Source organism: Podarcis pityusensis (genome assembly GCF_964106645.2).
Source record: "Podarcis pityusensis genome assembly, chromosome: 9".
In the NCBI taxonomy this organism is placed as follows: domain Eukaryota; kingdom Metazoa; phylum Chordata; class Lepidosauria; order Squamata; family Lacertidae; genus Podarcis; species Podarcis pityusensis.
Window position 1 is genome coordinate 40,612,490 of NC_138034.1, and position 13,206 is coordinate 40,625,695.

Genomic DNA, 13,206 nt, shown 5'->3' on the forward strand with positions numbered 1-13,206 from the left:
AGAAATTCTCATCAAAGGAGAGGTTGCTTCCCGTCATCTTCTTAGACTGCAGGTTCTAATGACTCACATTGGACAATGGACCTTCCCATATGCATTGATAAGGTAGTTGCTCGATGAAAACAACAATGTGGTGAGCAGTGATGGTAAACAAAGAGGCAACAGGGACTAGCAGTTTATTATGTGCTTTTTGGAACTATTTCCGCTCTTCCAATAAACCTGATGGCTGATGATGCTATTAGGCCAATTTGAGTTAAGGATGATTCTTCTATCCTTAAGAAACTAATCATGCGAAGATGGATATTGTGTGCACTTCCCTTCATTATTAGCATGCACTCATCTTGCTGCTAGGTATATTTCTTCTTTTTAAAGCAGTGAGCATAGAACCATGGTACATCCCTCACACCAAGACCGCTAAGCTTGTGTTTTTCAAGCAGCTAAAAGGAAAGCAAACACATGCAATGTGGTAAAATAAGGCAGTTAAAAGCACCAGCAAAGTTTTAAAGAATTTTACCAATAAATTTGGCAATAAGATTAGACAATGAAGCTACCTTTTTTTAAAGAAGGCATAAAAGGGAGCTTTAGGTATTGCTTGTGCTTCCATGCTGACAGCTTGCATATCAGTTCCATTGCATATCTCCTTTTCCAAGAAACTGTTCTCAGCAACTGATACTCAATTATATCACAGCTACTTCATGTTTTGTAGTTTGATAAGGGGGGAAAATGCACAAGAGTGTGTTTTAATCAAAGTAAGCAATATGTTTATTTGAACTTCAGTAGAGATGAACCACTAAGTTTTGGAATAAAAAAATACTGGAAAAGTACTACAGCTTGAATGAATATAAAAACATTAGCAGAAAGAAAACAATTTAAATGGTAAAAAATTAACCTTTAAGTCTGAGACACTTGAATAGGTTGTTTAAGTCCTCCCAACATGTGCTAACATCTGCTAAGTTGGCAAAACACAAACCTCTTACAAAACGAAAACAGCTACTTCTGTTATGTGAACTGCATAAAACTGTCCAATCTTTAAAAAGGCTGTATAGTTTGTCTTGAAATATACAGACCTTGCAGTACATGACAAAAGCATTTATTGACCCAGCCTTGCTCCATGAAGCTGTGCTTGGGCAGAAATATATCAGTTAGTAAGATGAAGCCTCTATAAAAATGAAATGCACACAGCAAGACTTGGACTTATATAACAAGCTATGTTTACAGTATAATTCTACCTGTCCATGTCAGCTTCCCTTCCCACCCGCCTCCCACAACTATATTTCTTTAGGCTAGTCCATCTCTAACTTCCAGATACACTGTACATACATTTAGCAAAGAGCATACCTAAAAATTCTTGCAGCGGTATGGTCAGTACACAGTTTCAGAAGATTACACAGAAGCCTTAATTTTTCTGAGGATAGCAACTATTACCAAGAACCATTAGCTTTCGAATATTGTGAGAAGCTTGTTAAAAAGGAGAGTAGCCTTCTTTTTTGGTACTCGTCCCAGAACGCAAAACACAATGGATATTCAGCACAAGGGGATCTTAGTGTTCTAGATAAGATTGCTTGAGAACAGCGTCCCGATTACGTGGACTTGGGTCATCCCTAGCTATTACACGCTGCCCTGTATAAAGATTACTACTATGTAAACTAAAAAGTCTTTGATACCAACAACTTAGTAGCGGCTTTTCCTGATCTAACAGTTGGTCACAGAGGTCAAGTATAATAAAGGCTGCTGCCAGTTTTGTACATGTGTCTGACTCATACATCCTTCAAGTACATGCAAGGCTCAATAGTTTCTTAAGTGTAGCTGCTCCGAATCCTTTTAAGACACAGAAGAGATTGGGTTATGAGGCGAGCCCATCTGCGTAAGAACTTTATCCAGCCACTGAAGGGGACCATGTAAGTGAATCTCAATCCAGCACGGTGTGCTTGTGACATCTTGCCGATGATACTCTGCTCCCCAGCCCTAGAAACACAGAGTGATTGTTACAACAATTCTTGCTACAGATTTAATTGCATTCTGAGAATCCAAAGACAGTAACATGGCGTCGTATTGAATAAAGGAGACATTATTTTTATTTCTTGCATTAAAGGAGCGCAACCATTTTCTGATCTCTGAATTTTAATTTGAAGTAGATTTAAAACCTTGCCAGATGGGCCCGATTGAAAGCCCTGAAGACATGAATCTTCCAAGTAAGTGATCACGCTCAATGGGGTGGGGCAGCTTGTGCTGTAATGTCTTCTACTTTCAAGGGAAAACACCTGTTGATGTTTAGTCAGGCAGTGCTGCTCTCTCAATTCTTTATACTATTTTCCCCCCATACACACTGCCATCTATTTTGTATCCAGTGTCTGTGCACCTTATTTCTAGAAATTCAGAGATATTTTTTTTTGATGGATGTTAAGGTACCACTGAACAAGTAAGCCAAACACAACATTTCTCTATTTCTCAGTGGCTGCACCCAGATTATAGAACTCCCTGCACAGGGAGCACCTACCAAGCTTCTTAGCGGCCTTCCACTTAATAGGAAAGACATTTCTGATAGGCATTAGACCCACTGGGGTGATTTTTCTCCTGTCACAAGGTATAGTTTTATTGCTTTATTACTGTTATTATTGGGGGTTTTTTAACTGACAGACATTTGCTGCTGAACATGATTTTTTGTGCAAATAAAGTGGATATAATTTTCTTACTTTTTTTTTTTTTTTAAGTGCTGCCACTGATTCTGGAGCTAGAGCTACACTTCACTAAATCCAGGTTAATATCTTTCAGTTTTAAGGTTGATTAACATGAAAGACACAGTGCAATTTTAAAAAATCAAGTATTACTTGGCTTCAGCTCTAGAGTACTTTTTTGGAGGATTTGTTGAGCAGGCTCAGCATCAGCCCCTAAAAGATTTAAGTTTTGGGCAGCATTTGCATGCACATGCCTTCGTCTGTCTAGGTTGCTATTATAGCAAGAGTTGTATTGATGCGAGGTCTAAAATTTAATAGTATCAACTCAAGTTCATTATTTTTCCCAGGCCAAGGCCTCGTGAAGGCACACTCACCCCAAAGCCTTGCTTACCTTTACAAAGCTCATGCGGATAGTGCACATCTTGGTGAGTTCGTACACAGTTTCAAAGCCATGGTTCACCGACTGAGCCAGAAGTTGAGCAAACTCTTGGTTGTTGAAAATTTTCAAACTGCAGCCACTTGGAATTTTGCAGACTGTAGTTGGGTGGAAGCCATGATGGTAATTGCAATTTCGACTTTGCACAAATATACTACTGTCACTAAGGCACTCTGCATAGACTTCACCACCGACATAATACAGGTGGACTCCTATAAGAGAGACATGATTCCGTTAGTTTTATTCTGAAGTCAAAGCACTTCAGACTGCTGCAGGTATTCAAAGCAGCAATTAATGGGTAGGAGTATTTTCTGGTGCTGTTGTCCAAATGAGAATCACACACCTTCTCCGCAGTGATGCATGAATTTTACATACTTGGCCCAACCGCATAAATGCAGTTGTCCAAATTTATTATTCGCATGCTGTATAGGCAACATTTTTTGGACATCTGCTTTTCTGGACATCTGCACATATCCTTAGATTTGAAAGATTTTTCTAGTTAAAAACTAGGGGATGCAGGTGAATTTGTGTCTAATGAAACCAATGGGATAGAACCACATCTGCTCAACTCTTATTAGCAAACCAAGTTCTTCATTTTATCTGGTCTGAGTTTTAGCTTCTATTTAGATTGGGGTTTACTGTAGTTTTAGCAGATCTTCTTAAATATGCATATTTCTTTGCAAAATAAAAATGGTAATCTAGTAGTGTGCGTGTGATAATTTTCAAAAGCAAAATTTAAGGCTAAGACATTTTACTGAACCCTTTAGTAAAAGGAAATAGGAGTTCCTATGTGCTGCATAGCTATAGGTCCCAGGCACTAATACTGATTCAACTACAGCTATTTTCTCAAATTGGGCCACCAGTGTGGCATAATGGTCAGAATGTCAGACTAGTACTGGGGGTATCTACTACAGGGTTCAACGGCCCCCTCAAACATTGAAGCTCAACTGGGTTAATACTATCTCTCAGCCTAACTTATTTTACAGATCGTTGACAGGATAAATAAAATGCCATGTGTATCACCTTGAACTTCTTGGAGGAAACGGAAGATATAAATGTAATTGAATAATTTGTTCATAACTAGATCCCTAGTAAGGAATGGGGCTGTTACAGGGGGAAAAGATTAAAACCCTGCTGCTATTCAAACTTTTAGAAGTCCTTCAGTGCACCACCAAAAGGCATGTTCTGAATAGTTTTAAAGGCACCAGTAGTGGATAGTCCCCAACTGTGTCTTACACATACCTGGAAGAGAAAACCATCTTTTATATAGCCAAAATACCAGTCATACCCTGGGGGGGGGGGAGTATCCCTTGTTCATATCTGGCTTTGTAAAACCAAAGTCATATTCCAGCAAAACCAAGTAGGGAATTATTAATACAAATAATTGACTAAACTATTTTTATTCCAAGACAATTTAAAGCATAGAAGCTATAGTCTTCACTCAAGACCATCTCTCTTTTATTTGTTAAAGAGAGAGAGAGAGAGACACAAAAAGCAAATGCTTCTAGAAAGACAAATTATACAGAAAACCAGAACATTACTAAATTACTTCAGTTCTTAAAATAAAGGAGACAGCACATAATTTTTTTTATATAGTTTTATATATTGGGGGTATTATGGGTTAAAACAGATGGCATATACTGTAATACAAACACTTCTATAAAAGATAAAGATAAATTTTAAGTGATTCCTCTTTTTCTCCTATGGATCTCAGTACTATTTTAGAACCTTGTGTAGTAATAGATCCACCAGCTTAGTTGCAGCTCAAGAGGTTTATATTCCAACCAAACAATTTGGGAGACAACTGTCCAGTTGGAAGTCGGATCGTGCGCAACCCTGTCTCTATGTGTTGTCAAAATTTCCTTGTTTGCAAGGAGATTACATTGTGTAACGCTGAATATGTTGCTTCTCAATGAAGCCTTGAGGCAAACAAATGTTGCTTGCATCCCAGCTCCTCTCTTTCCACTTTCAAATATGAACAAAACCCCACAGTACCTTTGCCAATATGCCGCCTGGTGTTCTCAATGGTGGAATTCCGGTTAACATTGGAGAGCAGCCCTAGGCAAAACCTGTTCTTGTTGTTTGAAGGATCAGTGAAGCCATCGACCAACACACTTGTTGAAGAGGCATGAAATGCCTCTCCAACACGATTGTTAAGCTCATAGTAGACAATAGAGCACCAGTGTTTTGGCTCTTCATAAGCAACTGCCTGAACATCTGGAAAGGAGGAAAATCAGAAATCAGTGACACTAGAATTAATGAGTTCCTGAGCTTTAAAGTTTTATTTATTTTCAGTGTGTAGGTTTTGGCTTAAGATCACTGAAGAACCAAAAGGGGGAAAAAATAATCTGGCTATGCAGCTGCTAATTAGAAGTCATTCTCCCACAATGCCCTATTATGCAATACATATGAGCCACACTAGCAATTCAATCAAAGCCTCCACATAGCGAAAAGAGAAGGAGCTCTAACTGGTACTTTAATAAGCAGTGAGCAGATTCTTTTTACCACCCTGCTTTAAAAGTAGACTCACAAAAACTGGGACTGCAGTACTGATAATCTACTAATTGGTTAGGTTGAGAGTCCCTGCAGTAGAATGATTAGACTGGCTTCCCCCCAAAATGATTGTAACCAGTAAGCTTTACTTATCTCTATGTTTGGGCAGGTGGGCTGTGTTTGTGTGGCAAATGAGCTAGAAAGAAAACTACCAGGTCTCACTCAATTTACCAAACCATGTTGACTGGTCTTCTAGTGGCAATCCTTTTCATCACAGCCCACTTCAACGCTTTAGTAAACCCAGATGTGCTACCGTAAACCATGCCTATTTACAATGAAGTCATTGGACAGTATGCAATTCAAAATGTATGCTTTGAACCAGGAACTATTGCTCAAAAGACTTTGCCACCTTGAGCAAATGTCCATATCATGGTGGAGTTGCACTTGCAAGTCAGGGTCTCATCCTTTAGGGTCCATTCTGTCTCCTATGGTAACTCAACTGCCATGTTAAACCACTGGTTGCTGGGGATTTGGAGCATGGTGTTACAAGTACTTAGCACTTATCTGTCCATGTCAACTGGATCAGAAGCTGAGAAAATGCTGTTGGTCCTGAAGCAGTGATGGGCTTGTTGGAAACCAACCAACTGAGAGTGAATCCTTCTAACACAGAGGTGTTGTGGGTAGGTGGTTCCTGTGTTCAGGAATCAGGTGGATGACCCAATCCAGAATGGGTTGCACTGTCCCTGAAGGAAGAGGTTCCTAGTACTCCAGGATTTCAGCCAGCCACAGAAGTCCCAATTGCCTTCTACAGTTAGGAGTGTTTGTACTACAGCTGTTGCTGGGCTGGCATACCCTGGCCTCAGTTGTCCATCATAATGACCTCCTGGGGCACTCTGACCATCTTAGCCGTGACTCCTGGAAGATCTGCTCTCTGCCTTGCAGGCCTTTTTCCACCTGGCCCAAAGTGGGCTTCATGGCCAGACTGGGATCTGAATTTGAGAACTCTCAGCCTTCGTCTGACACAAACCACTACACCACAGTGACTTGTGATAGTTAAGAAGGGAGAGTCAACCAATGACAGTAACAAATATAGTTTTGGCTGTAGGAAACCAATTCTATGGAACTGAAGATGGCAGACTATATTCCCGAAGCTGGTGAGCCTCATATGACAACAATGAGAATTTGAGCCTTTAGTGCCATTGGCCAGTCCTGTGGAGCACCTTGCCAATAGCCACCTTCTGTGCCAACTTTGAAACACCTGCTGAAAACTTTTCTATTCCATCAGGCTTATGCAGGCAATTAAGAGTACATCCCTCATCATGGTCTATTGTTGTTTGTTTTTTTCATTTCTTTTTGCTTTTAACTAGTTTTTAAACTTATAATATATTGTATCCTACCACAATATAAACTGTTTTTATTTTGTTGTAAACTGCTGGTATATTTTTATGATACAGCGGTATATACTTTTTTGTAAATAAGGCTTTTCTCCATCCTGTTCACTGATTACCAAAGCTATGCAAAGAAGTGCTGATTCAAACAAGCCATGATATTTTTAATCCTTTCAAGTCATTGTACGGCAGCCTTTAATTATTAGTAAGTAGGTGCTCTCTTCACAGTAAGATGCCAGCAACCATTAAGGCTGCACACAGCTTTGCCCTAGTTCTCAAACTGGGGAAGAAATCCTGCCAGCTGGCCATTCCTGCAGAATGAAATCATATCTCTCTCACACAGATTTCATACTAACTTCCTCACATTTGCCTTAAGTCATGCAGAGCAGGTGTGCTTTGTCTCTCCATTCCCAGCATGAGCCAACAATAGGAGTTACCCAACTTCATTGACAGGATGCAGCTTGTTAAGTCAAATCTCTTAAGACTAACAAATCTTCACAAAGAACAGGCCTCTCTAAATGTCTGCAGCGAGAGTGCTTGAGCCTACGTTTACTGCCGGTGCCCTTCCTATATGCGAACTTCAGCAGACCTTTTCTGAAGGGCTATAAAACAAAGGATGTGACCGTACGTACCAGGTAGAGGTACAGGAGTAGAGAAATGAGCTCACAGAATTAAGGGAAACAGGTGTGCGTAAACAATGTAAGTGTAAAGGAAATAAGCAAGTGTAGTTTCACCCTCTAAAAAGAAAAAAAAAAAACGGGAAGGGAGGGATATTAAGATCAGGGGAGGAAAAAGTTACCGGATTTAGAGGGAGCATCTGCCACTAGTTGCTACTAGTCGTTGGGCCTGCAGTATTACTACTTCTGTGCTTGTGATTGCAACATCCTTCAGCTGTCCAGTACATACTGTTCCCTGCCTCCTGCTAAAATATCTGGCCCCAAAGCCACAGTGGGAAGGGCGTGCAGGAAACTGCCATTGTGAACACAGAAGTGGGTAACGCTGCAAGTGCTGTGATTTCTGGTAACAACACAGCTTGTAAAAATAATCTGGTTCCAGGTCCAGCCATCTTGACAGTGCTCTTGGATGAAACTGCTATGGTCATGGTCTAGCCAACACACAACACTACAGGTGGCAGTGCCGGTGGCAGAAATTTTATGATCCTGCCACATGAACTGGAGCCAACCTAATGAGAAGCACACTATTTATATGCATCTCTTACGACCCAGTACACAGCAGTTTGTTGTGACCAGAATATCCAAACAAACACTTAAAGACTGGTTAGACACACAGCCCTCTGCTTACTGGGGCTATTCCTAAGGAATGCAAGAATGACAGGACAAAGATACAGGACAATCAGAAAACTAATGTGTGCAGAAGGTCTACAGAGTCAGGCATAAACAAGGATAAATTTGCTTCTTGCTTTTGTCAGCAACAAGCAACATGAAATGAACAGATCAGCAAAACTACCCAAAGATTTGCTTTATCAGTTGTGAGCCAGCTTTAAAACAAAATGTTAAATAACCAAGAGGTTGTCTACTCTTATTTTTCCAAGATGGCTACAAAACTAATCTTGCTGGCACAGAATGCACACTTTGGTTATCTGAGCATCTTGCCTGCAGCTATGAGGAGGAAGAAGCAGTGCATGATTTGGTGCAAGTTTGGCTGAAACACCATTCTTCATACCTTGTTACTTGGGGAGAAGACATCCACTGACATTTACTTACTATTATGCCAGACTCTTAGTCCAGAGCATGAGTGCACCATTATAAATCATAAGAACCTAAGGCCACCTCTGTTGGATCAGAAAATCTAGTCCTGCACCCTGTTCTCACAGTGGCCAACCAGAAACCTATTGGAAGTCCATAATTCAGATATGATCATTCACAGCTTCCTATTCATAAAATGTATGCTACAACCATGTTTATACTCCACATGCCACATATATATGTTAGACCACATTTCTTATTAAAAGGGGGAGAAAAAAACCTAAAAGTTTCACCTCCTCTGCTTATTTCTGGAGGAATTGAAGGTGCCATCATATTGGTGTCCATTGGCTGTGAACCATCCTGTGTCATCTGATCTTCTGGAGGCAGATAAGCAGGAGGGGGAGTATCAGCTAAATTGGAAACATACAGGACAGATAATTTAATTTCTCTTTGTACATTAGTAGAAAGCGCTAAGACAGGTCAAGCAACCATTTCCACCTATTTATGATAACCCAATAAAACCCTTCATTCCTGTGTCTCAAGTGAGACTTGCTAGACAAAACTAAACTCTTATAAACAAGGCTAACAACGGAAGCCATTATTTTCTGATCAAGGAATAATAGTTTAGAGTTTCTTTTTTAGGGAACTAGGCTTTGAAGCAGATAAAGGTAAAGTTATTCTACATGAGATAAGCGATCTTGAGGAGGTTTGTTTTTTTAATGTATGTTTATCATAGATAGTTGTAAAGAGTATGGGTTGCTCGTGCGTAAGTTGCCGCCTCCTGGCTTTGTTGCCTTGTTAAACCTTTCAGTCTGGACAGCCCTTCACTTCGTGGCTGTCTCAGTCACTAGCAGAATCCGTCAGTGGGCGTTTCTTAAACCTTTTCCAACATAAAAGTTGTTTGACACCCAGTCTCCTCCTACTCTCTCTGCGCGGAAGTCTTCTGCGCAGGGAGGGCATGGGTAGCGGAGGACCCGTGCTCTCCCCACTGGTGTCCGGTGAAGAGTCTGGGAGCCCTCTCGCCGATTCCCCCATCTGCCCCTCCTTATTCCTGGTGTTGCACTGAATTGCTTCCCCATCTGCTGAGCTGCCTCTCTCCCTGCTGGGCCCTTCTCCAGCATCATTTGAGAGCCTTCCCTCCGCCTCTAGCTCCGATGTCAGTTCCCTGACAATAGTGATTTTAGATGCTTAATAAATTTCAGTCCTGCTGGAAAAAGATTTCAGCCAACACTATTGTACTTCTGTTTTTCCTACCTTCCCAGTTCCAACAGCAATAATTCCCTATTATGGTGCTGCAACAGAACTAACAGCAGCTAAAGCAGCCTTACAAAGAAGCCAGTTAAAGTTGTCAACCTACTAAGAGGAACCCATATTCTCATGCTGGAAGGGAAGCCCCCCTCTTTTAAAGATGTGCAGAAATGCAGGCTAGTTTTTTAAAAAATGCATTTGATCGAGTGGAATGACAGAGGAGGGACAGAACTGAGGATCAGGCTTTTCTTCCTCCACATCTAGCACAGAAACCAAATGGCAGAGGAGAATGGAGTGATCTGTCCTTCCTCCACCAGCCCACTCATCTGCATGGAATTACTGGTGGCCTGTGGCTTTCAGGTAAGCTGTTAATGCATGATCACATCAAAATAAAGCATTTCAATTAGGAGATGAACCAAGTAACTAGCAAACAGGGGCTGCAATCCAGTACATAGCAAGATTTACACTCATGTGCTGTTGACATCAGTGCTGCTAAGCCCAGTTTATTGCCGGGTAGCCAGCCAGAATCCTTAGGTTTAAGCTGTCACCAGCTATACAGTTGTTGATTGCTACACCAGGAATAGTTTGAATACTTCTTCTCTTCATCCATGTTTGTGTGTTCCTACATTGGTTTAATTTTTTAGAAGTTTAAACACAACTGAGCAGTTCTTTAGTATCTTTTTACAACCCAAAACACACAAGAGAGATTTGGAAGAACTAATGAACAGTGAGAAAAGGCTATTTCTGTGCAACATTAAAAAGAGCAAACTTCATGCTACTCTTTGTCTACTTGCCCTTTTGAGACACTGTAAACTCATGTCATAAGATACTTCTACTAATAAAGTTGAACCTCCTTCTTGAACCAATGTGAAGTGTGGGTTTTGTTTTATTTTATTTTTAATGGACAATTGCCTTCCCCTGGTCATTTGGATTTGATCTTCTAGCACCAATCTGGAATCCTAGTTGAACAAAGCACCTCACTGCTTTGACTTCTAATCTAGAGGGCAAGTGCAGCTCCCCTCATTTTTTTACCAGATTCGTAACTAACTTCAAGGTTATGCTACATCATTTTCTACAAATGAAGTTCTAGCTAGTGAATAACTCTATGGATCCAATTTCCAGTGACCAATTCTCTAGCAGCGCATAATGCTCTCACGATCAGCTAAGATAAATCTTTTAATGCTATCTTTATGTGGTAATTCATTAAAGTCCTTGGATGCTCCGTAGTTTCAAAAACTTTTCTTTGCAGACTAGGTAAAGCCAGAGAGACATTACGCAACACCTATTCACAGTTTCCAAGAACTGACAGGTGAAAGTTTAACACATCCAAAGGTTCAGTGGGCAAAAATTGCAGCTATTGTCCCAATTGCACTGATCATAAAATTATGGTTTTTGACAAAAAGTACGTACAGTCACACCTCGGTTCTTGAATGGCTTAGTTGTTGAACAAATCGGCTCCCGAACACGGCAAACCCGGAAGTTAAGTATTCCGGTTTTTGTACGTTTTTTGGAAGCCAAACATGCACTGCGGGTTCCACTTGAGTGCAGGAAGCTCCTGCAGGCAATCGGAAGCTGCACCTTGGTTTTCCAATGGTTTCGGGAGTCAAATGGACTTCCAGAACAGATTAAGTTCAAGAACCAAGGTTCCACTGTAGTTTTAATTGCCATAAAGAAACCTTTAAAAGCATGCAAATGTTTTGCATTTTCATTGGTTGCCATGAGATATTGACCCAAGCAGAACAAGTGTCCCAACCATGCTCCTAACACTGAGAACTTACTACCAAGGCCTCTTGGAGCAAGCTTACCTGGCATCTGGAAAGGACTTCCTGGGTCCGAGCTGGCAGGTGAGTGAGGATAGGTGCCACTGCTGCTTCCCGGGGAGTTTGGGTAGCTGCTGTTAGGCGAGTGAGGAAACGGATGGCTATTGGGTTGTTGGAAAGAGTCTGGGAAAGTAGCATTGTGTGGCATGTGTGGCTCGTTTTGTGGCACGCGGAATTGAGCCAGGAGACTGTGCTGTGGGTTGTATTCACTGTGTCTCGGAACAAGCACTGGAGGAAGAACTGGAAAGGGGGGGGGAGAGAGAAAAACCAAAAACTTAGTTCAAGACCACACTTACAGAACAAAGGCAAACTCTTCCATGGATGCAACCATTGCATGTGAGGTATTCACATTCTAGGAACAAACAGGGCTCAGCAAGGACACTTCACTGGATCCTGTCATTACATAACTTAAATTCATACAGTGGCACACTGACTGCCAGGGTCCCAGAGTTGTAAACTCAGTTTTCACAGTAGCTGGAAACAAGATGATCAAAGGAATTTGCTGCGTTTTTATTTACAAAACATGGAGCAGTGTTTTGTATATTTAATGCCAACGTTTGAAACTTTTAGTGCATTTTGCTGGCTTGCTAACCACTTAATGGTTTGTAAGCCAAAACCTTGTTAACTAGAAAATTCTTCTGAAGACAATGATAGCACTACATAGGCTATGGACAGAGAACTTAAAGAGACAACAGCTGAAAGTTTATTTTTAGTATAAGCAATGCGCTAAAAGGTTAATACTGAAATGCTACGGTTTCCTACAGTTGCCAACTAGATATCTATGGGAAACTCACGGGCAGAACATGACGACAAAAAACCCTCCCTCATTGTTGCTCCCTAGCAACTAGTATTAAGCAGCAGATTCCCGAGAATCCTGAAAGTCATGTTATACAGTGGTACCTCGGGTTAAGAACTTAATTCGTTCTGGAGGTCTGTTCTTAACCTGAAACTGTTCTTAACCTGAGGTTCCACTGCAGCTAATGGGGCCTCCTGCTGCCGCCATGCGATTTCTGTTCTCATCCTGAAGCAAAGCTCTTAACCCGAGGTACTACTTATGGGTTAGCGGAGTCTGTAACCTGAAGCATATGTAATCTGAAGCGTATGTAACCCGAGGTACTACTGTATATAGTAGGAGTATGCATCTGCTTCAGAGAGAATCCAGATCCAGAACCAAATAGGCAACTTTGGAAGGATTTGGGCCTTGTCTGATACAAAATGGGCCTTCTCCAAAGTAGTCTGAATTGGGCTGCTCCCAAAGCTTTAGACCCAACTTAGGAAGAAGTCAGACACCAGACAGTTGAACATGGACTGTACACAGTATACTAAGCATGGTCACACTAAAAATGGTATTGGAAGAATTGGTTTTTTGTTTTTTTCCTAATGATCCTGAGGTAATTCACCCTTGTCACATCTGCCGCAAACTGAGTCAATATTTTCAGTGAG

The 13,206-nt window shown here is 41.0% G+C and overlaps 1 protein-coding gene across 2 annotated transcripts in view; it reads right to left on the minus strand.

Moving 5' to 3' along the window:
* Positions 1 to 735: 735 nt before the first annotated feature.
* Positions 736 to 13,206, minus strand: part of SMAD1 (SMAD family member 1) — a 36,296-nt gene continuing 23,825 nt past the window's right edge. Inside the window, exons 3-7 of one of the 2 annotated variants that reach the window (XM_081022008.1) lie at positions 11,749 to 12,003; positions 8,989 to 9,105; positions 5,104 to 5,325; positions 3,064 to 3,320; positions 736 to 1,962 (exon numbers count right to left, since the gene is read on the minus strand). In XM_081022008.1, the coding sequence (XP_080878134.1) occupies positions 1,819 to 1,962; positions 3,064 to 3,320; positions 5,104 to 5,325; positions 8,989 to 9,105; positions 11,749 to 12,003 (995 nt within the window). In that variant the 3' untranslated portion in view covers positions 736 to 1,818. The remainder of the gene's footprint in view (positions 1,963 to 3,063; positions 3,321 to 5,103; positions 5,326 to 8,988; positions 9,106 to 11,748; positions 12,004 to 13,206) is intronic. The other variant, XM_081022009.1, reaches the window with a different exon arrangement.